The sequence below is a fragment of the Idiotropiscis lumnitzeri genome, chromosome 15 (assembly GCF_059441095.1).
Source record: "Idiotropiscis lumnitzeri isolate Australia: NSW breed Sydney's pygmy pipehorse chromosome 15, RoL_Ilum_1.0, whole genome shotgun sequence".
Taxonomy (NCBI): Eukaryota; Metazoa; Chordata; class Actinopteri; order Syngnathiformes; family Syngnathidae; genus Idiotropiscis; species Idiotropiscis lumnitzeri.
In genome coordinates this window covers 162,885-187,718 of record NC_142405.1, presented here as the reverse complement: position 1 = coordinate 187,718, position 24,834 = coordinate 162,885, and the positions used below count along the sequence as shown (strand labels likewise).

At 49.5% G+C, this 24,834-nt stretch overlaps 2 protein-coding genes across 3 annotated transcripts in view; one reads left to right on the top strand and one right to left on the bottom strand.

The window, feature by feature from the left end:
- Positions 1 to 20,308, top strand: part of LOC148321986 (uncharacterized) — a 56,708-nt gene extending 36,400 nt beyond the window's left edge. The window contains exon 5 of one of the 2 annotated variants that reach the window (XM_088317983.1): positions 19,483 to 20,308. The gene's annotated coding sequence lies outside the window, so the exon portion shown is untranslated. Of the gene's footprint in view, positions 1 to 5,349; positions 5,494 to 19,482 lie in introns of those variants that run through there. The other variant, XM_088317982.1, reaches the window with a different exon arrangement.
- On the bottom strand, positions 20,285 to 24,278 carry LOC148321985 (transcription factor Sox-9-B-like). Its single transcript, XM_088317981.1, has 3 exons — positions 23,610 to 24,278; positions 23,174 to 23,421; positions 20,285 to 22,310 (listed from the first exon to the last, which is right to left on the bottom strand). The coding sequence occupies exons 1-3, from the start codon at positions 24,041 to 24,043 to the stop codon at positions 21,544 to 21,546; spliced, it is 1,449 nt and encodes a 482-aa protein (XP_088174107.1). The 5' UTR covers positions 24,044 to 24,278; the 3' UTR covers positions 20,285 to 21,543.
- Positions 24,279 to 24,834: the final 556 nt, after the last annotated feature.

The following is a 24,834-nucleotide window of genomic DNA, read 5'->3' as shown; positions in this document are numbered from 1 at the left end:
GAGGCCGCTCACGTTCGTCGATGTGCGTCTCGCAAATACCCGGCGATGATGTCATGCGTCGGGAGCGTTGACAAGAATCTTATCAGCATGCGGGTGGACGAGCGAACGCGAGTCGCTGACAGAGACGCAACAAGAAAAAAGGGGAGGGAAAAAAAAAAATCAGCTCGGGCAATCGGATGACATCAGGTAGCCTGTTGTTGACCTTGCAAGAGATCAAAACAACTTGAGAAAAAGAGACGGAAGTCGCTGACTTTAGGGGGACAAAAAGTTGACCGAAGCAATTTGGATGCAAGTTGAAAAGGTTTTGGACTCGAGACTCGTCCGATTCCAAACCTTCATTCCCATTTTCATCGTCACGCTCGTGAGCCCATCGAAGTCTCTGCCAGTGGCAAACGTCGGCTCGCCCTCGCTCGCTCGTCTCTGTGATGGATGTGCGACCGGTCGTGGGTGTCATTTGTCAGACGCGATCGTTTCTCACTTCTCGGGATTAGCCAAGCGGGAAACATATCGAAGGACGCTTGCGTGGATTGTTAACCGTGAAACCTTCACGAGTCCCGAGGCCTTCAAAGTCAAAGAAGTTCAACAGGACGTGGGAAAAAAAAAAAAGAAATCCACACCATCGCAGAAGGGAGTCGGTCCCGAAATGAGGTCAAGTCGACAAGCTCGCATGGCGTGACGACGCGACGTGTTTGCTGCACGTGTGCAACCTTCAAGATGCGAGTGTTCCGCAACTTGCTGCGCGCGTTCTTTATGAGCAGATGGGAACAAGTTAGCGCAAGTCCAAAGGCCTGATATCGCTGCCGTGTGCGGTCCCCACAAGGCGTGCACTGTGTGCGCACATGCTTGTGTGGAATGTTGCAGGCGGGAGTGGCGGGAGATCAGCGGCCCGAGCGAGATAACCAGACTTTAGGTAGTCGTCGTGGAAACGATGATGTCACCACCCAACTCGCGCTGCCCGATAAGGTGGCAAGACGGAGCGTGGGAGTGCGACGGACGGCGACGGAACGCACGGCGGTGGCAGGCTGGGTGGGAAACATTTCGTCCGTCGTCCTTCACGATTACGATTATTTTTAATGTCGACTTGAACGCACAGAAAATGCACAAAATGAGAACACGTAATGCTCGGGAATCGAAAACATTGCTTGTGAGTAGTAATCGTGTTCATTGTCTGAGCTGGGCCGTCCGTCCTGGAGGCAGAACGCTCCAGGCTTGATTTTTGTGAAAAAGGCCGGAGGCTCGAGCCCAGATGAGTAACAAGATTGCAGCTGGAATGCAAAAAGGATCCAGTGCCCAGCTCTGGCAAAATCCAAAAGGGCAACGTTGCGTAATTTGGTGCAGCAGGTGTGCATCTCTTCATTTGTTACGACGGCAAAATGTTGAATTGGTGTCATGTTGGCGAGCGTTGCAAACACGTCAAGTCAGTCAAGTGACTTTTTGTGACGTGCAGTACGACGAACGCGATCGTGGAGGACGCGGCCAGATTCCCGCAACCTCGTCAAGTCTTGGCGACGTTCCCTCACCGCATTTTTGTCAAGCAACCGCACGACGTTCGACGCGGCCTTCGCTGAGCACGGGGCACATTTTCTACTTTCAACGTTGAACAAACGTTGTGCAAATGTTTAACTTTGAACCGGCTTTGCAGGAAGCGTTCAATAAATCTGGGCCGCGTCATCCGTCGGTGGCGTTAATCTCGTATTTTCTGCCTCGCTGGTTGGCTGCGAGTGTTGCGCAACGTCTTTTTTGTTCGCCGCTCAAACAGGACGGAGCACAAGGAAACAATGTCAGGAACAAAAGTGTTCGTCAATCGTAGCGTTCGCAAACTTTAGCGGTCGGTCTTGGTGGCGAGGTTTAGGTTTGGGCTCGGGCTACGGCTCCAGTTAGGCTTAAGGTTCATTTTGGGTCACAAAATACGCAAAGGAAATGGACAAAGTTTTCAAGACGATGCCGAGCGTTCTTTGTGGGCGTTGACTTGCTTTTGCGGCGCGACGACAAGTTGAGTTGAGTTTGTCGCTCTTCGCAAATGCCGACCGCGACAACACGAATGTCAAAAGTCTTTGGGTTTGCCGTGCTTGACAAATCTACAAGAGGCGACCAGCGACGCGAGCGTGCGATGCGGCTGAGCGAGTCCGTTTGTGGCTTTGCAATGACGTGCGAGATTCCAAAATCTTGGAGGTGATTTTTGTGAAACATGAGTCATGCGGGTTTGCTCTTCGTGGTTTGGTGCCATCTTACGATGACATTTGGAGGGCGGGTGGCGCCAATCACATTTTGGGGTTATTTTGGCCTTGCGATGTTTGAAGCAATTCAAATTGTTTGATATCAAAACAGACGCGGCGGATGCAAACGGCCGATCTTGGCAAACAAGTGCGCGCTCGTTTGCGGCCCCCCCCTCGGCGTATAATCGCGACCCATCTCAGTGGCACGCAGCGCGCTTTGCAGTCGCTTGGGCTCTCGCCGCAGTCTGTAATCCTCGTTGTGGTCTCGCCTTCTGAACAGCCGAGCATGAAAACGGCGGCGGGATTCCCAGGCTGTGACGCCGTCATTACAGAGGCCGCCTGCTCGCCAAACGGGCGATGTTCTCTCCCGGGCCAGGCTTGACCCGACGAGACGACCGCAAGCATTTTATTTTTTTTTTCGAGGGGAGCCTGCGTGTTCTGCGCTCCATTTGGGCTTCTTTGAGGCGTCCCAAACAAAACCACAAAAGTGGAGGGCTGATGCAACGAGGTTGCCGAGCAGCTCGGCAGCAGAGCGGTGAGGTCATCCCCGGCTTGAACCCCCCCCCCCCCCCCCCCCCTCACCACGGCCGGCCTCGCGCTTGGCAACCGGCATGGGAAAGGCCTTCCAATCGCTCTCATCGGCTTTCTCGCAGGTCTCCTCCTCCGTCAGTCCCCCCTTTTTTTTCTTTTTCTCGTTCTGAGCGTCCGACAAGTCCGAGCACCTCGTCATCGACGGGGAGAACGTGTGCTGCGTGTCACCGCCGCACGTTACTCCTCTTCCAATTGGCTGCACGTCACATTTGCTCTTTTTTTCCCCACACGATGTCAATCGAAAAGATGTTGGCATGGCGTCAGCTCCTCCGAGTGTCCAAATGTCCCCCGACTCCCCCCCAAAAAAGACGATTCGTTACAAATGACGATATATGAGGTACGATACCATTGAAGAATAAGAAAATTCCATCGTATTCAGTTGAATTTCATACGATTGAGATGTGATTTGATGTGCTACGGCCGTGGCTTTTGTCATGTTCATCAATCTGTAAACGCGACCAATGTGGAGAAAAGCTTTTTAACTGGGCTGTCGTCGGAACGCGCGGCGAGGTCGACAGCTTCCGTACTTTGAAATGTTTTTGCGTATTGAGAATTCCACGCGTCCGTCGAAAAAAAATCATCTCCAGGCCAAATGATTGAACGCCGTTCAAAGAAACAACAAGAAACAAAGTCATGTTGTCTAAAAAAAAAAAAAAAACTCAACTATTTATAAAAATGTTAACGTTACTTCACTGGAACTTAAATTTAAGAACTGAATTGAAATTGCGAACCGAAGACAATCGAAACGTTGTTGCGTCATCGCTCTAATTGATTGCGTTCAACGAAAGTCCGAATGGAAAAGTCACAAGCGTCACAAGATGGCGCATTCGGAAATGACAAAACGTTTTGGGGATGCCTCGCACCGAGAGAACGAGCGGCGCTTCCGAAACGGCGTCGTCTAATCCGTCACTTCATGTGGGAAGCGAGCCGCCCCCTTTAAAAGCTGAAGACACGCACATGAAAGCGTGCGTGTCAAAGGTCATCGTGACAAAGTTGCAGCTTTCATTTGCTTGGCTGCTCGTCTCAACTTCTCGAGCACGACGCCAATCACAACATCGGAGTTGTGAGTCACACAAGTTGAAAGATCGGCTCGTGGAAAACTGCAGATTGCAAGCGCGCAAACTCGTAACGCCCGTCTTCCAAACATCCACGACTCGTTTGCTTTTCTCGTTTCTTCACGGACTCATCACTAAAGAGTCGCTTTCGGAGAAGCGGGAGCAAAATCCACAAGTCTCATTTTCATCATTGCAGACGTGCGATTGGAGGTTGCGAACGTTGGCGCAGCAGGTCGGCGGAGCTTTTTGGCCAAGTTCGACGTTTTGCCGTCGAAGCGAAACTGCAAACGGCTCCGCAAGGACGAACTTGACCTCGGTTGCGCCTGATGCGGCGCCATCGGGTCGGGAAGCCAACTCAATATGAAGCGCTTCGAACGAGTCGGAAAGCTCGCCAACTTTGCCTTTTCAAGTGTCATGTGATCGAGGTCCCGCCCCCGACAAAATTTGCAGGCGCTCCTGAAATGCTCTCGCATGTGGCCGAAACCTCGCCGACTTGCGTCCGAGAGTTCGGACTTTGCCAAGGCGGGCTCGAGTTTGAAGCCGTGCGGCGTTCGCTCCCTTCGCACACGGGTGGCGGGAACACAAGTATGACACGGGCCTGTCAGCGGAGCGCGGCCGTCGCCATGGTGACAGCCGACTGTTTTCTTTAATAAGCGCCTCGCAGATAGACTTACTCATATACTTTGATGACACCTGTCAGAGAGGCCCTCTCTTGCGGAAAAAATATGGATGAGCTCAACAGCAACCACGCACACACACGCGCGTGCACAGAATGACGTCCTTCCAGATGAGTGCGAGCGCAGTCAACAGATATTGTAGGAAGTCACCGAAAACCACGCCTGAATGGTGACAAGGGGCCCGTCCGTCTCCATGTCACGACGAGGCCGTTGCGGAAACAAAAGTGACGTTCCGTCAGTGGAAGTCCGCAGGAAGCAAATTGTTTGCGCAGGGATGTTTTGAGGCCCGCATCCGATCTGCGCTCGCCTCGGCGGACCTTTTCGTTCTCATTGGCGTAATTGCAATGCTCTGCTGCGGCTGGTTAGGACACGCGGCCAACCGAAGTGCCACCGTCATGTCAAGCACGAGCGTCAACTTGACGATATTCGTTGTCCAGCAACTTGCAAATAGAACAGTTTTCTAACTTTGTGTCTTTTGCGTTTCTTTTGTTGTCTCCTGCCAGGTTGGCATTGCAAATGATGAGTAGTTCTCAGTTGCCAATAAAGGTTAAAAATAAATAAATATACATAAATACAGGAATATATATATATATACATAAATAAAATCAATTCATTTTGAAATGAACAAAAAAGGGAATTTAAATGTTGATGCTTTATTGTAAGACATAAACAACAAATGTAATTAAACAACTATTTCATTATTGATTTTATTTCCAGTTGTTTAAGAAATTAGAAATTAGAAATCCCTTTATTGTCATTTATCCAATGAAAACCTCGATTTCATGGCATTTATTTCTTTGTTTTACGCAGGCCTAAAAGAGAAGATTGAAATGTGAAGCAAGCAAAACAAAATGAAGAAAAAAAATTGACGAGGAAGGAAAAGTGAAAGAAAGAAAAACTACAAACGAGAGAAAAAAGAAGCAAATATAAGACGTCACTTTTCTTTCTTGACTTGCTGAAAAGGCGGAAATGTTGCCTGTGATAATTGGATCTGTCACACTTGTCACTCAACGCAATCTTGTGGCCGTGCACGCACGCTCGCACGCACACACGCGCGTACACGCTGACGCTCGTGGACGCGCGTGTGCTCATCTCAACACGTCATTATGAGTTTTGCTTGTTTACGTGCGCATATTTGTATGACGAGCGCGACCAAAAATGAAATAAAAACTGCGACCTTGAGGAAGAAATGAGCTTACTGACGCTTCATTTGACACTTTGATGAGTTGGATTTCCTTATTTGATCCAATTTTGGGCGTTTTCACTTTCAACGGCTGCAGAAAAAGAAGAAGAACGAGCAACTCCATGCAGATTGTTGGTGTAACCAAGTTATAAAATACTCATAGTTTCTACTGAATGTGGTTTAATAGGTTCAGAGTTTTAGGAATAAAAATGTTGTTAAAAGTACAGCTCTATTTACAAGCAATAAGGTTATGAGGTTTCTCAATATGGGAAGGTTGAATAGTGGATGGTTTTATTACATTTCTTACAAGTTGTAACTAAGTTGTTCGTTGTATTCTCATTTCTTTTGGAATGTTTTTGTTAGAATCAGCCATGAAACGATTTAGGTACACAGTTTATGTTGTAAATGTGAGTATTTCTTTTTGTTATTAAAATGAGCGGATCACTTCCGGTTGGGGGGGAGGAGAGAGAGAGAGAGCGAGAGAGAGAGAGAGAGAGAGAGAGAGAGAGAGAGAGAGGAACTGGGCTGTTGCTGCTGAAAGTAACAAAGGCGAGAGCTCAGTAAAGGGACCTTTTATCATTTTTAGCCAAAGTGTTTAACTAGAACTCTTTTAGGAAAGTTTAACAGTGATAGAGTTGGTCAGTTTGAGTGACTCGATGGAAGACCGACGTTCGTGGAATTAGCAGCTAACACAGAGGCTAATCAGCGCGCATGGACTTTGCTAAGCAGCTAGCAACAAGCTAACGCCTCAAGTGAGGACTGCGTGGACGACGACGACCAGGTCCAGGACCGGGACCAGGACCAGGACCAGGACCAGGACCAGGACCAGGACCAGGACCAGGGCGGTCAACCCAGAGTGGTGGACTGAGAGGACCTGGACCTTCCCCCTTTCTTGCCGTTTGGACCTGCTTCATTGGGAGGAGCCACTTTTGTTTTAGGCTACTACGCACACAAGCATCGATCTGGCCAGAAACTTGACTTGACTTTGGGGTGTGTGACTGCCGGTGATTGCCGACTGTGAGCTAAATTGACTGGGCCCATCGATTAATGTGTTGCACATTGTACTGTTTACGAGGGATTCATTTGTGTAACAAACGAATTTGAGAGAACAATTTATTTTCTGCCTTATTCTATTTCTATAAGTAAGTGTTTTTTTTTATTTTTTATCGCCTACTCGAAAGCTTGTGTTCTAAGTTATAGTGATATTTTGAGGTCCAATAATTTTGCAATATTATTGTCCTCTTAAGCGAGATTAGTAGAGGGGCAACGATTATCAGTCATTTAAAAAGCAAATTGCAATCTACTACTTTTCAACGACCCAGTAAAGAGATGCGCATACGGTGGTCAACTTTTCAAGTGATAGTTATTTCAGAAAAGAACCTAGGTTAGCCACCTCTCACGATAGTCACCCAGGCTAGAGAGGCGCTACATCTGCATTCCGTTTATGAAAAACAATAACAACAAAAATAATCTTTCAGCTTTTTTGTGCTCCTTCCAAAACGTCATTTTTAACCTGCGCTAACTAAATCCGGACAGAATACGTCACTTGTGGCGAGACGTCTCTGTCTCGGCAACTCGATACATTCTGGTTAACAAAACACGAAATGAAAAAGAATTTGCCGGCGTTTATCGAAGCGCAAACTGTAACCTCGTCTCCTAACTTGATGCTAACACACAACACGATCCAGAATACGAAAGCTAATAAAGCATTAGCATTAATGTTGCAGTTGTTCGGTTTGAAAGCAAGCGGTCGCAAAAATTCCGACAGACGATATGTTGTTTCTTTAGCATCTACAAAACATGACTCAAATTTTCGCATCTTGAGTTGCGCAAAAGCAACTGAAAACGTCATGTAATCTCTCATCCTCGCTCTAATCCCGTTCGAAAGCCCGAGGGAGCGCACATGCTCAGCTCAAGAGCCGTAAAGGAAACGAAAGAAAGAACAGGCCGTGCGGACACTCGAGTAGAAGTGGCGCTTCCAAGTATTGTGTCACATTGCAGGGGAGGCGGAAAGTGGAAGCCGATATTTGGCATGTGAGCGTCCATGTACCGCATTAAAGAAAATGATGTCGGAAAGTTCCTTGGCCCGCTGTTGCGACAGCTTGAAGTCGTTTGAAGACTTTTAAGGCACAATTGTGGAAATGATGCGCACGCCGATACAATAGGTTGGTACGCCGTTGCCCACAAGAGCGGTAATTGTTCAACCCAGACCTCCACCCGACCAATCGGGTCGAGTTCTGGCATAACCGCGACGTGACTTCAGCTCGTAAAAAGTTGACCGTTGACTTCTATTCAATTCAATCAAATTAAATTCAATTGCAGCATTTAGTCGCCGCCCACGTCATCCACTTAGGACAAATAAACAGAAATCAAAACCTCCCTCAAATAAACGCCTTCCCTTCTCCCGTTTGGAGCGGAATTCATTTCAGTTGTATCTGGGATGAGCTCAGTTCACACTTTCGAGGACAAAGAAAGGCCGCGGTCTCCTTTAGCAAGAAATAAGAGCCAACGTATTTGCACGCGGCCATTAAAGCGTTAACTGCTGAGCACACTTCAATTGTGTTACTAACCAAAACAGCAGCAAGAGCTGAAAAGTATAGACGAGATGCCATCGCAGTTGGCCTCGTTGCTCGAAGTCGGTCCTTTTTGTTTTGAATCTTTTCTTCGTGAATCTTATTCCAAATTGGCGCCTGAAAACTCACAACCAACAAAAGATTTGATTCATTTTAATTGTTGCATCATCGCTAAAGGAAACAGATGTCTCTTTTTTTTTTTTGCTTTCCCACTTTTCAGTCACATGTTCAATACGACTACTATGATCAAAAACTTTCATTTGTCTTTGCTTTCTCTTTTCTGACCGCAGTTGCATGTTTGCGCATTCAAAGGGAACGGGGGGGGGGGGGGGGGGGACAAAAACAAAGCAAGAAACGCTTTATCGATACATGCTGCTACTTAGATGATGTGAATGAATGTGTGCACATAAGCAGGCCTGGAAAAAAAAAAAAAAGAGGTTCTTTCACCGTTCTGAGCGATCCAAAATTTATGGTGAGAACGCAGCAGCAAGCAAACAAGCGAGGAGGAGCCCGCTTCATGAATACTAATTCTGGGAGTGATTAGCCAAAAGGGCTACCACATGGGACAGCTGGAAAATGCTAACGGGATTGTTCTTTGTGCTTTTGCCCTTGGACAATCAAGATTTGCGCACGTCGCACCAAAAGAAGATCGCGAGTGGCGAGATTGCTCGGAAAAAGTGGCAAGGTTCGTCGGCAATTACGGTGCCAGAAAGGGGGGGCGGGGGGCACTTGAACCATCACCCCACACATGTATTGATTGTTTTGGAGTCACACTTTGGACCATTGAGACATTTAAACCCAAAAGTTCTGCCCACTCCACTCGATAAAGCAGAGAACGCAACGTTCGCCTGAACGTCTCGGAGCGGCGCCGCCGGTGACGTCTCGGCCGCATTGGTCGGCGAGCCGGGAGAGACGACGTCGGTGTTCTGAAGTGGGAGGGAGCCGAACCAAAACGGGACGGCCCACGCCGTTCGCACCTGCTCTCGGAGAGCTAAAAACAAACGAGCTCGATTCGTGCTCCGCTTATCGAGAACGCGGCACGTCAACCAAAAGACGCACCTGTGACGGAAGCCAAACTATTTGACTTTGTGAACGAGGATTCGCCACGTCTGCCAAACAGAACCGGTTGTCGACAAATCACAAGTCACAGATTTTCACCTTCTGCATTTCGTTTTGGAAAGACATTCAGTAGAATCCACTCCGCCCATTTTGCCTGGCCACGCCCAACCAGGAAGTGTCAGTGGGAAATGAAGCTCATTGCTGGGGTAGCGCATGTGCACCACCGGGAATGTGACAATGCCCCCCCTGCCCCCCCCCCCCAGCACACCCACCCAAAAAGAGCATGGCATAAAAGTCTTAATAACGCCAATAATAATCGCTTTGCGCTCCTGTCTAGACAGGGAACGGTTAAATTGGGTGCGCGGCGGCGAGTAAAGTGAGCATTCTATTGAGGTCTTAGTTTGGCTAATCTCTCCCATGTGACAGCACGGCCAGATTTGCTGCCATGGAATGCCGCAGGCTGTTGTGCTGCGGGACAAAAAGAGACAGAGGCTTAAGCTGCAGGGGGGCAACACTCGGCCGTCCTGGAGAGCAAAAAAAAAAAAGATGGAGAGGAAAGGGAGGTTGAAAAAAAAAATAAAAAAGTTCTCAGGGCTGCCATGCTCCCCCCCCCCCTCAACAACCGCCGCTTTGCATACATCACCTGACCTCGTTAGCATCTGTACGAAGGTGCGACTTGAAAATGAAATGTTGCTCCTTTTTGGGATTCAAATGGAGAATAAATGTCAGCGTTTTCTTTTTAATTGGGCTCAAAATTTTGCACTCTAGCAACAAAATGATCAACAATTGACATTATTATACGGTGGCCTGAAGCAATTGCAGGGCTGAGCACTTGAGCCGCGTCCCCCGAACACGATCCTGGTACCGAATCTTTTAGGGTCAAAATGGTGATGCTTTGGCGCTCCAGTTTCAAAATGTATGTGTGTGGCTGCAGCAATTTCAAGTGGAAAAAGAACATGAGAGTGGTGACTAGCTGGCGGCCATTTTTCATCTTGTCGAGTGGCCTTAAAGAGGACAGCCCAGCGTGCTGGCGTGCCGCTCGACCCGAACGGCCCTGGGGAGGCTCGACCGGGCTACTGTGCACACTCGCAGGAGTCGGGATGTCCCGAGCACATCTGGTCTGCAGCCGCACATGGATCGCACACGGCGGTCTCATGAATCCCACAAGCATGGCGAGGACAAACAAAACAGATCCTGAGGCTTTTGCTGGGTTTTTCCTCCCTTCTGTTTTAAATGAGTGTGTGTGTGTGTGTGAAGCATCTCGAGTGAACGGGACAGGAAAAACCGGAAGCAGCTTTTTCGCTGTTCTTTGCCCGTTTGTTGTTTTCTCCGCGGATTCAGTGGAACGTTTTGTCTTTTTTTTTTTTTTGTCTTTGATTTTTCATCCAAATTTTCTTGCAGTTTTTGCGACTCGGCCAATCATTTGCCAAAGTCGCGCCTCCGAATTGTTTTGTGAGTTGTCTCATAAGAGTTCAAGAGACATTTTGACATGTTAGGGCAACATCTGGGAAACATCCTCGCCAAAGGCATTTCTTTCAAAACAATAAAACGCTTTCACCACACTTTGTTCCGTCACATTATCCAGCAGTGACACGAAATAAACACGCCCAAAATTGCGGCAGCCAACTAGGTGACCGCGAGGTCAGGTACTTTGCGGTCAAACTGTTGTTCTAGTGACAGACTTTTGTTCTGAAGGCCTGACTTTTGACGAGACGCGACGCCGATTTTGCCCAAATTTGTCCGAGTGTTGCCAAGCAGACCGAGACGCTTGTTGCCTTGAGTTGAGTCGGCCGATCCACTTTGTGAAATTTATTTCACAAAGTTTTCCGTCCGCACGACTCGACTTATTCTCAATGAATTTTTGTGTGGCTGGAACGGATTGATTGGACTTCCATGATTTGCTCGGGGAAAGAACGCTTTGGTTTTCATACCGCTCCATTTTAGTCAGACTTCCGGCAAGGGATTGATCACCCAAAAATGAGGTTGAACGTACTTAGCTGAGCGACACAAAGTTGTGGTTGCGTCTTCCCTCCGACAGATGGAAAGAAGCGCTCCAGTGGAGTCCAAAGTACCTGCGTCGCACATTCACAGGATCAGCCTCAATCCCTCCAAGCCCAGCGGCCAAATCCCCCAGAGCCCCAGATCGGCAGTCTGGGACAGACGTGAGAATCTCATTCAGGGAGGGGGAGGGGAGGGGAGCGGGCCACGTACGGCTCCGCCCCCTTCGCTCCTTTTTTGGCCCTCTGCTATGTTTACACATTTCCATCACGATGCTGCGCTCATTTGTCGGATGAAAATTAAACATGGCCTCAACTCGACTTCACGGCTTCTCCGATTAGTCGTCGGTCCGACGGAAGGTTGGAGCGTTTTGTGACTTTCTCAACCGGCACCAATCAGGAGGGCGGTCGCTGACAACGGAATTCTGTCTGAGATGTTTTGAACAATAACGAAATACATCCTCTCACCACAGAGCAACGCACACAAATTGGGATTTCGTAAATGAATAAAAAAATAAATAAATAAATCAACCGAATGGCTCGGATTGTTTTTACTTGTCGCTAGGCGTGATTGTGTCGGAAAATCAAAAGAATGTGTTGCTAGGCAGAATTGGTGAACTCAAAACTCAAAACCCTCTTGTGTCCAGCTTCGGATTTTGTCAATTTTTGTGAACTTTGAAAATATGGCAGACAGCAAACGCGGTTGACGTGACACACGTACGTGTTTGTCGCTTCACGCATCGGTTTGTCCATTTACACACAGCTGATGTGATGGGGCTCCGGTCTCTCGGCCCCCCCATCCCCTCCTGTTGCCTCCACCCCCCCCTTTTTTTTTTTTTTTCCCCCCCCCACCCCCACCCCGGCCCCCCGCGCTGTCCCGGGCCACAATAGGCCGAGCATCTTTTGTGGCGTTAACGGTTTGCAAGAGCAGTTGAACAATGTATGAGAAGTGAGGAGCGCGGGGTTCCCACACGCGGGGCCGATGTGTCCTCGACACCCCACCCCACCCCGCCTCCCCCCACACTCAAAGACGGCCAACTTGCACACAGCTGATTGCCCCCCATCCCCCTCCCCCTCCCTCCCTTGTTTGCCTCACTTTCCCCCCCAAAAAAACCAAAAAAAAAAACATACTTCCCTCGCTCCAACACGCACGTCCAAACACACATGCAGAAGGACACGTCGTTGCTGTGGCACATGTTTCAGTTTCATGTCTGAAACTTTGAGGATGCACGTAAGCGTGCACCTGCATGCACACACACACGCACACACACCGCACATGTCGTTTAATTGGCTGCTGAGGCCGGGGGAAGAATCCTTTTGTTGGCCGACGGGAGCGGAATCGGGTCTGGAATCTTGATTAATTTGTACTGTCACACGTGGGAAGCTCTTTCATGATGGGCTGGGAATGCGCCCAACTTTGCCCCGTCGCATCCACTGACGGAATCCAATTTGTTGTCATTAGGCAGACTTGAACTCATTTTCCAATGAAGTTGGACACCTTTTCTTTTGTGGAAATTCATAAAGTAGCGCAAAATCCACCTTTCATCTAGAAGTCCTCGCTTGTCTTTGTTTGCATGTCGAGGACGCAGCCTAGATGGTCGGGGGGGCGGGGGGGGCTTGCTGACTGCTCTTTGCAATTGTGCTGCGGCCGTTTGACCACAACGGGCGCGATGCGATGCGTCCTCCGCTCTTTTCTCAACTCAAGTGTTTGCGGCACTCGGTGGACGTCCACACGTTGTCGGGCCCGATCCAAGGTGGCGTGTGTGCCTTGCAATCAGTCGCAGAAGCCGGCGGCTCCAAAAATGGCGCCCACCGTCTCTCGGAGCAACCGCTCGTTTGTCAGCAATCGTCAGCGTTGAGCAGGCGATGATGCGAGACAAGGTCGGGGAGGCCCGGTGTCGGAGGCGCGGGCTTGCACGGCCGACATCCGACCTCAGAAGAAGTGAGAGGTGACCGCCAGGTCGGATGTTTGCAAATGCAGAACCTCCTTTGTCAAAGACGGACCGTTGATTGGCACCAACAATCCCCCCCAGAGATTAGTTTTCTTTCACACTTTTGTCCCAAACGCCCAAGGCTGGTTGTCATTAGCGGGGCGTGGCGGTTCTCTCCGGAGATCAGGCCCAAGTTCAACTGAGTCACTTCCAGGAGTCGGCAAGAGTCGCCCATCACTGAGTGGACAATTGGTCCGGGGAGGTGCCAGCGTCCTGTACGGGATCGGTTTTCGTTGCAGGGGAAGTGCTTATTTAAGTCGGCTACAGGGAGAGCCGCCTTTGTCCAAACAACTCTCGGGGTTACTCGATGCCTTCGTCGGCTCCAAGCATTCTTTCCACATTCTGGATTTATTATCCAAGCACAATTTGGACCAATGGCAGAGGAATGCCGTCTGTATGCTTGTCGAGGAAGGGGAATGGAAATGCTTTTTTGTCCAGGTGTGCCTCACCATGTCTTCTGTGTCCCTGCCCAAAGTCCAACTTCAGGAAAACAGGTGGAAAATGGACGGAGGGATGGATGGGTTCAGCTTCTTCGCCTTCTCCATCTTTGTCTCACGTATAACTGGCGACCAGTCCAGGACACACCACGCCGCTCACCTGAGACGCTTAAATGGACGAATGGAACCGAAAGGAAGACGACGTTTAGTGATTGGCTGCCAAGGAGTTTTCCTTCCTCGTTTAAAACGATTGCAGTCGTTCAACATTCTGACACCTCCAGATTTCCTTGGTCTAAAATTTCTGATTTACATTCCGCACTTTTTGCAGGCTGCCAGGTAAAATGTGTTGACTCGGCCTTGGACTTTCACCGCTGCCGATGATGATGTCATCTGAGTCATCCGTCCAAAATCGTCAGTGTTTGCGCACGGATGGCCTGCGGAGCTTTTTGGAATGTTGCAGCACTGTTTGGTGCCACTGTGCATGGCGGGTTAATGGCTCTTCAGTAAGGGGGGCGGGCATCTGGATCGCTCAAGCATCTTTCATCCGGCCGACTGCAGAGAAGCACAGCGAGTCCGAAGACCACATTGCGTAAACACGCGCTGACCGTTCCATATGGAAGGCATCAGTGCCTCGAGAGCAGCGTGACGCCTGTCACGGAGGGGTCACGGGATTACATATAGCCCTTAACTATTTCCCCTGACTCCTTCAAGCCGCCCAGCAAATAGCCCCTCCCACAAAATACATTCAGATCTGTCAACATTGCTCGCGAGCTGCCGAGCGGAGCCGTCCGGGCCTCCCCGAAAATGAACACCCGCCTGCTGACTTACAGACGTGGCCTGCGGGTATTCTGTAAATAAAATGAGAAAGTCCGAGGCTATTTGCTTTAAAGCAAGCAGAATGTTCTGAATGGGCCGCATTCAGCGATGCCGGGCCGAAGCTCGGCGCTTAATGAGCGGCGGTGTAATTAGCGCCGCCGAGGACGTGTTTCTGCTCCTCATGCATCAGCGCTCTGGAATTAACTCATTAGCAGCTGCTCTGGCGGTACAATTAGTCCTCGCAGCGCAATTAAATGACCGAGTCACGCCTCGGTGCTCGCTCGACGCGACACGATCGGGCCGCGGAGTGCCGTACGCAAAATCGAATCCAATACTTTGGTCAAATCAAAAGCACGACTCAACTTCTTCAATTAAATACAACGGCGCGGAATCTGGACCGGGTTGCATGCAGTCGTGCGTGTGCACGTGCGAGCGTGCGAGACGCAGCAGCGGCAGAAGCGGAGTGTGCAGGTGGTACCAGGCGCCGCCGTCCGTTCCGTTTTCGGGTCTTCCGAGCTGCTCCAGATGTCTGCTCGGGTGGCCCGGCATCACAAGTGGCGCTTCTCGGTTCTCCTTCAGTCTGGACGGTGATGGATGGAGGCTCGGGGGGGCTTCGGGAAGTCCAGCTGAGTCTGCCTGATCCATCAATCCCATCGCACACCTCATGGCCACTCCTGCTGCAGGGTCAAAGGTCGTGTGAGGGCATTTTCGGTTTCTTGTCACCGTGCGTCTTCATTGAGCGGAACTTCACGGAGGCGTCACCCTCAAATGGAAGGCAAGCGCTCCGTGGCCTTCCTCTTTTGGCCATCGCGTTTGCGCAGGTGCACGATGCAAGTTTCGTCACTGACGTTCTCCCAATTTAGGCTTCGAGTTGATAGCGTTGGCGACGCTTCGAGTTCAAGGTTAAGGTTCAGGTTATTCTTCAGAGTTAAGATAAGTGTTTGCGATTTCGGCTCTTGGGATTTTACGCGAGAGTTTCGGATTAGACCAACATCGGTGTGAGGATACAATTTCGATCGAACGGTTCGTGTTAGCCCAAAGCGCATTTACGATGAACGACACCAGACAAAACCTTGCCCATATCTCGGCCGCGCTGACTTTTTATCTTTACTTGTGTTCATGCTCGCCATCTTCCTCGCTCGCTCCTCCTCTTCCTCTCTCCTGCTGTGAGCGGCCTCATTCGGGAAGTGATGACGCAACCGCTGTGTTTCATCAAGCGCTGCCATTTGTCATTCTGACTGACAAGTGCCAAAGTGGTCCAGCGGGGCAAGCGGAAGAAAGCCCCCCCCCCCCGCTGATCTAGGATGCTCCAATTTCTCTGGCTTGTGCTTTTCAGACAGCGCAGAAAGACTGGCCGCGCTACAATCGCTGAATAATCTTTCGAGTTCAGTCGCTGCAAAAGCACAAGTGACTTTCAATATTTGCATTTCATTCCGTGCGGGCCGAGGTTCAAAAAGAAAATAGCATGGCTCTTTGCTAATCTTGAGTGTGGCGTGGGTGTCTTAATTTGAGCGTTTGGACGGATGGACTTTTGTTTTGTTGTCTCGGGTTCCGTTGAGACGTCCTTGCCATACTTTGTTCCATTTGCGCTTGCAGAACCGAAAACCCGTTCTTGTTCTTCATGGGACGACGGCAGCCTTCGCTTGGGGCCGCCAGCGAGAGACTTTCCCGCGCAGCAGACGAAACATCCGGTACGTTGACTGACCAGTGGCTCTCCCGATCAAGAGCAAACCAGGACCGCCTCTGCCGAGTTTGCAAGATCGGTTTTTTGTCGGACGTGACGCTGGGGCGGGATGCAAAAACAGGAGGATGCGATTAATGAGCGCAGGATGAGATTGCTCCGTTCTGGTCCTATTTGATGGCCTGGGCGGTCTACGTTTGGTGCGTTCATCCCTCCTTCTTCTTCTCATCCCTCTCGCGTCATTTCTCACTGGTCTCATTTCTCAATCTGGCACGTTTCGGTCGTGCGGATCGGACACAACCTGCGACACGGCGTTCTCGCAACAAAATAAAGAAGAAGGAAAAATGTGGAGGCCAAATGGCGCCAGACGGTTGCGGTGGGAATCTGAAGCTTGCCGCTTTGGGGTCAGCGGCAAAAAGGCTCCAAAGGGCCAGAAGAGCGAAGGGCGGCGAGGGCACGAGGAAGGACAGGGACCCGTTAACAAGGTGTCAACCGCCGCTGTGATGTTTGTTGACACACCCGGGACAGAATTTGGCACGTTTGGCAGCCTTCATAAATCAAGAGCGGGCATGGTTTTTTCCCAAGGCTTTGGGCTCATCCTGCAATAATGCTGGCAGACTTTATCACCATGGCGACATTAGGGGGGGGGGGATCTTTGCAGTGGGATAATCTCAAGAAAAAATACAATCCAGCCCAGAAGAACCGTTTTACGAACGTGCCCATCCTGATGCTTGATTCCTGACGTTGCTCCGGAATTTCACAGCAGTTAGTGAAAATGTTTGGAGGGATGAACGAGCTAAAGGACGCCTGTCAGTTTTGTCTTTTCACGCGTTTGTGGAAATCCGTCCAATCTCCCAAGCCACACATTCCACAAGGATGCATCATGGCTACTTTTCACCGTCACTTTTGATGAGGATCTGCGAAATTTCTCACGTCAGATAATTTGCATGTTGCAAGGCCAGACTTCATGAGAATGGCAACCTGCCGTGTGTTTTTTTAGGACTTCTTATTCAATGAACTCTCGTTCAGAATTTGCCCGGGAAAGTACGGCTCGCCTTTCCATAAAAGTCGAGTGTCGCTCCAAACGTTTGGCATCCCTTCGCCCAAGCGCTTGACCCGACGAGCGTCGCGGCGTGCCGCGGCCTATCGCAGCTGTCTTGGGCCGCCAATCGCGCAAACAAACGGAAATCAAAACATGACCTCTGACCTTGCATCACTGAGGCCTGACGGAGTTAACAATTAAACGAGAAAAAGAACAGCAGCAAAGGTTGGAGTTAAAAATGGGTTTGGCTTTTTTTTTGTGGCGAGCGATAGTGAGTCACCGCGTACGCGTGTAATTAATTGCTTTTACTGCCTGCTTGGACCACGTCTGTCACTGTGGAATTTGCATTTGGCTTGGCCCTGAACTTGGACGTGTTAGTTGAGGTATTAACTTATTTGAGCAAAGGATTAAGTGCCACCGGTTGTCCAGCGCATGGAATGACCAAACAGAGGCCCCGCCATGTTTGACATACTGCCGCCCTGTCACTGGCCCGCCAGTTTGGCCTTCTCACTGTCGCTGTGAGAACCCGCACTAAATAGGAAAAAAAAAAAAAAAGGACAAACACATTCCCAGTGGGCGCCACGCCTACCTGAGAAATGTTAGCTGAACTGAAACACTGAAAGTTTGTCAGCGCAAATCAAGCCACTAAAATGAAAAATCTTTTGAAGAAAAAAATAAAGCCGCACTTACGGCACTTTCTGAGTCTTCTGTCAAACTCTGAATCTCACTTTCTGGCATTTTTTTGCAGGTAGTGCAGCCTGGTTTCATGGGTGCGGCCATCTTGAAAATGGCCGTTGGGCCAATGCAAACGGAGTTGACCCACTTTTAATCGTCAGTGGCTCAAGCGTTTACTTTGACACCACGCCATTTCAGAAATAGAACAATTGCTGTATGTTGATGTCATCGGTATCATCAGAATAATATTTCTTGTTATGCGAGGATCCATTCGTCTCATTTTCATTAAATACATCATCTTTTTGCTGTATTTTCTGGATGTTCTTTTTTTTTTTTTTGTGTGTGTGTCGACAAAGTCCAGTCAGAACAGGACCGCTCACGTTTGCACTTTGGTGCTTGTTTGAGGTTAAAATGTCCCGTTAGTGGGACAGCTCGGACATTCTCTCTCGTTGAATCCGATCTTTGGTTCCCCCGACCTTCCCCTCACGGTCTTGTGTGCCGCTCACGAGGCCTCTGACACACTTAATGGGATTATGCTAATATCATTTTGGGACGTTGACCTCGGGCCGGTGCCAGCTTTCTTCCACATGGCCGCACAAAGACGGACGGGTGAGGGTGGGAAGGGGGGGGCGAGCTCGCCCAGGCTTGGCCTCGGCACGGCGACTTGGCACCGGGCAGCGTCCCTGTGGGGCCGAGCTCAAGACGGATGGCGGCGGGGGCGTCGTTCTGCCACCGCAGGGAGAAACCAAGGGAGGAAATAAATGCACTTTCATCCAAATCATTTCCCGCAAATTGGTGTCAGAAATGCGACCTGTGCGAATGGCGATTGATGATTGCGGTTTCCGGCAAAGCTTCTTAGGGTGCTGGACATCTCCACGTGAAAGGATTCCAAGTCCTCAACTGTGAAATGAATCCAGTTCCCTTTCGTCGATGAGAAAAAACGGTGCCACACTTCTTGAGCCGAGGGGGAAACTTCCATGGAGACGCACCTGTGATTTAGCGCGGCTTCCTCCGCCATTGGTTTCAGGAGGAATTTTATGGGCCGCTTGGAAAAGTAACTCAGCGCGACGGTCCATTTAAAGTGTCTTCTACAGACGAATTGTGTCACCCAAATTCACAACGTGTGAATGAAAGCAAAAGAAACTTGCAAGTTTCCGCTAATGGAGAACGAGAGCGGGAACCGCCTCGAAATGACATTGTGATATTGTTCAAAGAAAAAGCCGCAGCTTGTAGAAAACACTTTTTAAAAAGTCAAAAAAATGTCGACTTTGCATCAAAAGTTTCTAACGTATGAACGATAAATATTCATGGACACATTTAGGAGCCTCACTGAAATGGCCCAGATAGAAAAAAGAAGGTTGGATTGTCCGAAATTGACTCTCGATCTTATTTTACTTTAAGCTCCTTTTGATTGTTTTCCAGTTTCTCTGGGGCTGTATCGGCCATTTTCTTTTCTTACCCTTTCTTTTCCTCTTCCTTTTGCCTTCAGAAAGACCACCCATTGGGCTCGGAGGGGGCAGACGTCTCCGCGGAATAATAATGGCGTCGTCCTGGGAAAATGGCCCATGGAAAGGACTGTCTGAGGAGAAAAAGAAAAGAAAAATTTGGTCTCGTTTCCGATCCCCTCTTGGAAACATTCATCAAGAGCGCTCCCGCTGTTCGGTCGGGAAGCACGCGGCCCCTACGAGGGGCCCCGAATCCATTCACCAACTTGCTGCCCAATTCGGGGAAACAGAAGCACATGTAGGCAAAGTCAAAAAAAGAAAAAAACAAAACAAATAGATGAAGGAACCCAATTATGTCTTCCAGCATCTTTGCCATCAATAGCTTGTTAGCGGATTTGCTAACAGCTAAAGCTAGCAAAAGTTAAGCAAGTGAAATAAAGAACAGGAAGTGATCGATCAAACTCGCTCGTCAGTGGCTCGTTGGTGCGTTTCGAGTATTAGCTAGCTCGGTGCCTGCGAATGCTAAGCTAAAGCGAGACGCGGTAGAAAGTTGTTGCCGTTTCAATTGAAAATGTGGAAAATAATATTTCAACGTATATTTGAAACCAATTTCATAGCCATATTTGGCCAACATATTCATTCCAAACATATTGGCAAGTGATCATAATTAAGTGTGGATTTAGAGTTTTACGGTGACAACCAGATTTTGTCAACAATTCATCACCCCCAAAATTAAATGGAAGCAATTTTGTTTGCTGCTGGTTGTGTGAATGGATTCATTCATTAAAGATGAGAAAGCTTCCGGGAGATTTCAGTCGAAATCATGGCAATGAAACGGGAGCAATAGAAGTTGACAGTGTTTTGTTTTTATTGCAAACAATATGATACAAAAAAGAAATGCTTTTCTTTAAGATGAAGCCATGTTTAGCTAAACGGAGACTCTGAAAAGAGGTGACACAAATGTGGAATAATGACACAGAATATAAAAGACGAAAAGTACTGCAACCTTGACAGCAACTTTTTGTTTGTTTTTCACAAAACAGCCTCAAATGACACAGTGAGGAAAAAAAAAGGCAAACGTTCCAGTTTGATTCGAATCACGGAAAATCAAAAGATGACATTTACAAACGATAAATAAACAAATTTGTACCACAAAATGATTCTGCTCGACAAACTCCCAAGATAATTGCCACAAACAAAAAGTTAATTTCCAATAAAATTAATGCTAAAGAATAAATTAAGAGAGGTTAGAGAAGGCATTTTGGGGAGGACGGAAGCGCATGGCGTGGCAGAAGAGTGGACGGAGCCCCGCAGGCAACAGTGGTATGAAGGCAGACGGAAGTTCGGCTTGCAGAAAGGCCCCCGATAAAAAAAAAACTGATTTGAAGCGCAACCTATGACCTCAAATAAAATTGGAAAAAAACTCAGAGGAGCAGTTTGGAAAAGCTCAAATGCTCGGAATATAAATAGAGAAAAATATTTCCTCCTCCTCCCTCTCCCCGCACTCAACCAAAGCAGCACCACTCAGTCCGCCACTGGAATTAAAATATGTACAGAAAAAAGAAAAAAAGAACTCAGTCATCACTCCATCCCCCCCTGCCCCCCCCCAAAAAAACCGAAGCAAGGCCACTGAGGATGTTTTTTTTCCCCCATTTACTCGCCGGCTCCTTTAAGACATTTCCAACGGATGGCGTCGATTCGCTGAAGAGCACAACACATACACAGTACATACGCAAATATTTCAAACAACTATGTCCTCACGGAGGATTTTGTTCTAGAAAAATATAATCACAATTCCAAGCGTTGCAAAAAAAGGCACTGGCAGGAGTCAATCCAGAGAGAAGCCGTACATCCGTCCGTCCGCTTATATCCTGTTCCGGGTTGCGGGAAACGAGAACGGCACCCGGGACCGGTCGCAGGGAACATACAAAGACAAACAACCGTTCGCACCGTCACAGAGTGGCCACTCAACGCACGCTGCCCGCACCAAAGGCTGGTGAATGTACCGAAACGCAGCCAGTGACCCCGGAGAGATACAACAAGAAAAAAAAGTCAAAGAAGTGTTCTTAGAAGGCCTACGCAGGGGGCGGGGGGGTTGCAAGTCCTCATGGGCGAGACAGCTGAGTGTAAATGGGCTGCTGCTCCCAGTGCTGCGGACTGTGGGCGGAAGGCACCGAGGACACCCCTGCGGTGTCGGCAATGGGGGTGTACATGGGCCTCTGGTTGGGGCTCACGTAGCTGAAGGTGGAGTAGAGGCCGGAAGCTTGGCCCGAGGCGGCCGAGTGGGCGTAGTAAGCGCCCGCCTGGTGCTCGGAATAGTCATAATGGGCCCTGCTGATGGGCGGGTACGAGGAGGCGCTGTAGTGCTGCAGGCTGAAGGAGCCGTAGGCCACATGCTGGGGGGGGGAGCCCCCCCCCTGCTGCTGCTGCTGCTCGCTGTAGTGACTCGGGCTCAGCTGCTCCGTCTTGATCTGAGTGGCTCGATGTTGAGCCGGCTCCCCCGTCGCCGAGCCCCCCAAAGAGGGCAGAGCGTGCTGCTGCTTGGACATCCAAGCCGACACGTTGGTCACCGCCGAGGAGCCGCCCACGCCGTAGCCCCCGGCGTAGCCCCCCTGGCCGGTGGCGGCGGCGGCGGCGGCGGCGGCCTGGCTGTGGGGCGGCAAGTACTGGTCGAACTCGTCCACGTCGAAGCTGCCCATGTTGGAGATGACGTCGCTGCTCAGCTCGCCGATGTCGACGGCGCCAAAGTCGATGTTGAGCTGGCGGCTCGGGCCCTCGGGAATGGGGCGGCCCTCGCGCTTCAGCTCCGACTTGCCGGAGGGAAGATCTGTCTTGGGGGTGGTCGGCGGTGTGGGCGGGCCCTGGGACTGACCTGGTGGGAGCGAAACGACGGTTAGCTTCATATGGCGATGCCCTCGACGGACACTTTGGAGGCTTTTTTTTTTTTTTTCATGCTCTGTCTGCCTGCAACTTTTTGACACTCCAAAGAGACGCTCGGGCTTATAAAAAAGTAGTCATCGGTGCCAAGAGGACGCAATACAAGTGATGGAATAAAATCTAAGTCTTTGTACGTCGGGCAGGAGCCAAGTTTGGCCTGGATTGTTAGCAGAAGTTACAGAGAAAAAGTCTTTCCACGGAATTGTGAAATAAAATCATCTGGAAGGCTTTTTTTTTTTTTTCCCCGATAGTGACGTAAGACAAGTTTGTAATAGTAATTTTGGGATTGGACTTTGTGGTCCATTCACAGTTTCAACCATCAACGCAGGCAATTATGATCATTGTTGTCAATGACTTTGAGTTTTGAGCAACGTGAACGCCGCTCGTGTGGTGTTAATTTAACTCCAACACAAAAGCAACTTTGCAATTTTGTTTTCCAGCTTCATTTTGATGATCCACAAATGACACTCAACTGTCATTTTGGATTCGTGACCCAAAACCTCAACGCCGAAAAATGAGTTGCAAGGACATGAAGGTGCGTCAGGAGACACGAACGGCGACACCAAAAAGTAGCGAGCGATATTGCCGCTTTTGCAGTTTTGCCATTTTAAGAACATCGTGACATATTTTGCATTAGAAGAGAACATTTTTAGTCTTGCGGTATGAAAAAAGTGTGAAGTCCGCGCCACGCTGATATTTTGTGTTGAAAAAACAAAACCCAAAACCAAGCCGCCCCTTTGTGTCTCGTGCAACGCACGCTCGCACCCAGTTTTTGGTGTGAACACTTTTCAGACTTACCTGAATGCTCGCCAGGTGAATGCATCTCGCCTATGCTGGAGGCGGGCGAGTCGGCTTGCTGCAGAGCCTTAAAGATGGCGTTTGGCGAGATGTGCGTCTGCTCGCCGTCTTCGGGTTCGCTCTGGCCGTTCTTCACCGACTTCCTGCGCCTCGGCTGGTACTTGTAGTCCGGGTGGTCCTTCTTGTGCTGCACCCGCAGGCGCTCGGCCTCCTCCACGAACGGCCGCTTCTCCGCCTCATTGAGCAACCTTGGGAGGAGGGGGGGGGGTGCACATTTACGCACTGGTATATTGCAATGCAAACGCACTAATTGATGATAAACGTGGCAAAAAAAAGTAATTCGGAGCATGCTTGTCGGCTGATTCGATGCGCAAAATGGTGCGTAAAACAAAGAAAGAAAGGAAAAGAAAGCAAGCGAGCTGCGTCCCGGACGTACCTCCAAAGTTTGCCCAGAGTTTTGCTGAGCTCCGCGTTGTGCAGGTGCGGGTACTGGTCGGCCAGCTTCCGACGTGCAGCCTGAGCCCAAACCATGAAAGCGTTCATGGGCCTCTTGACGTGCGGCTTGTTCTTACTCGAACCGTTGACGCGCACCGGCATGGGCACCAGGGTCCAGTCGTAGCCCTTGAGGACCTGCGACACGGCGTCGCGGATGCACACGGGGAACTTCTCCCCGTCGCCCTCCTTCTTGTAGTCGGCGCCGTGCAGGAGGTGCATGTTGGACGGCCGGGTGTTCTCCGTATCCGAGCCGGAGCCGGAGCCGGACGGGCACGGCGAGCCGGCCGAGTCCTCGGACATGCAGGGACTGGGCGCGTCGGAGAGACACTTGTCCTGTTCTTCGCTCATTTTCAGGTAAGGGTCGAGGAGATTCATGCGAAACAAGTGGCGAGGAGCACACAAAAAAAAAAGAAAAACTAAAAGGGAAGAAAATGTGCGAATCCACACGCACCGAGCCCCCCCAAAAAAGCAGTGATAGCCTGCCGGCGATCGAGGGCGCGCGCTCCTCCTTCTTTTGCAAAGACAAAATTCCAAAAAGTCCTTTTTGACGAGGGCGAACAACTTTGGCAAACGTAACTCACGAAGCGACTCTTGCAAGTTGCGTGGAGCGCAGAATTTATTCGAAGGGCCAGGAAGTGATTGCGTAGGGGGAGGGGAGGAGGGGGGGTGGCATTCTGGTAGGCGTGGGCTGAACTCTGACTCCCGAGAACATTGAGCAAGGAGGAAAAAGTCAATTCCACCAAAGTCTTCTTTTGCACTCAAAACACAATAGATGAGGAAATACAACTTTCATTTCGGAGGACAAACAACTTTGAAACGTGTATTTGTCAAGGTATACCCTTCAAGTCCAATTTACTCCCACATTTAGAATGATGGCATTAAACGGTGGCTCAGTTGTAGATTAAATATGACATTATAATATATAACGTCATATAATGTGAACGTGTTTGCGCGCGCCGACTCGAGCCTTCTGAATGGAGCTCCCACTAGCTGCAGTCTCACATTGACCCATAGGGGGCGACATCAGTCCAGAAACATGCAGGCAAGCCAAAAGAAAGCAAACAGATGCTGTATGAACAGAAAGCTTTTTGTCCTCACTCAGTAAGTGTGTAGGGCCAATTTATAATTTGTCATCATCAAAAGTTGTTCATATTAGCAAAAGATGA

Bases quoted from the DNA above. Each gene is read 5' to 3' on its own strand.
- LOC148321985 (XM_088317981.1), bottom strand. From the start codon at position 24,043: ATGAATCTCCTCGACCCTTACCTGAAAATGAGCGAAGAACAGGACAAG. The intron at 23,422-23,609 runs GTACGTCCGGGA...CCTCCTCCCAAG, and splicing joins ACTCTGGGCAAACTTTGGAG to GTTGCTCAATGAGGCGGAGA. The intron at 22,311-23,173 runs GTAAGTCTGAAA...CGCTCCCACCAG, and splicing joins TTCACCTGGCGAGCATTCAG to GTCAGTCCCAGGGCCCGCCC.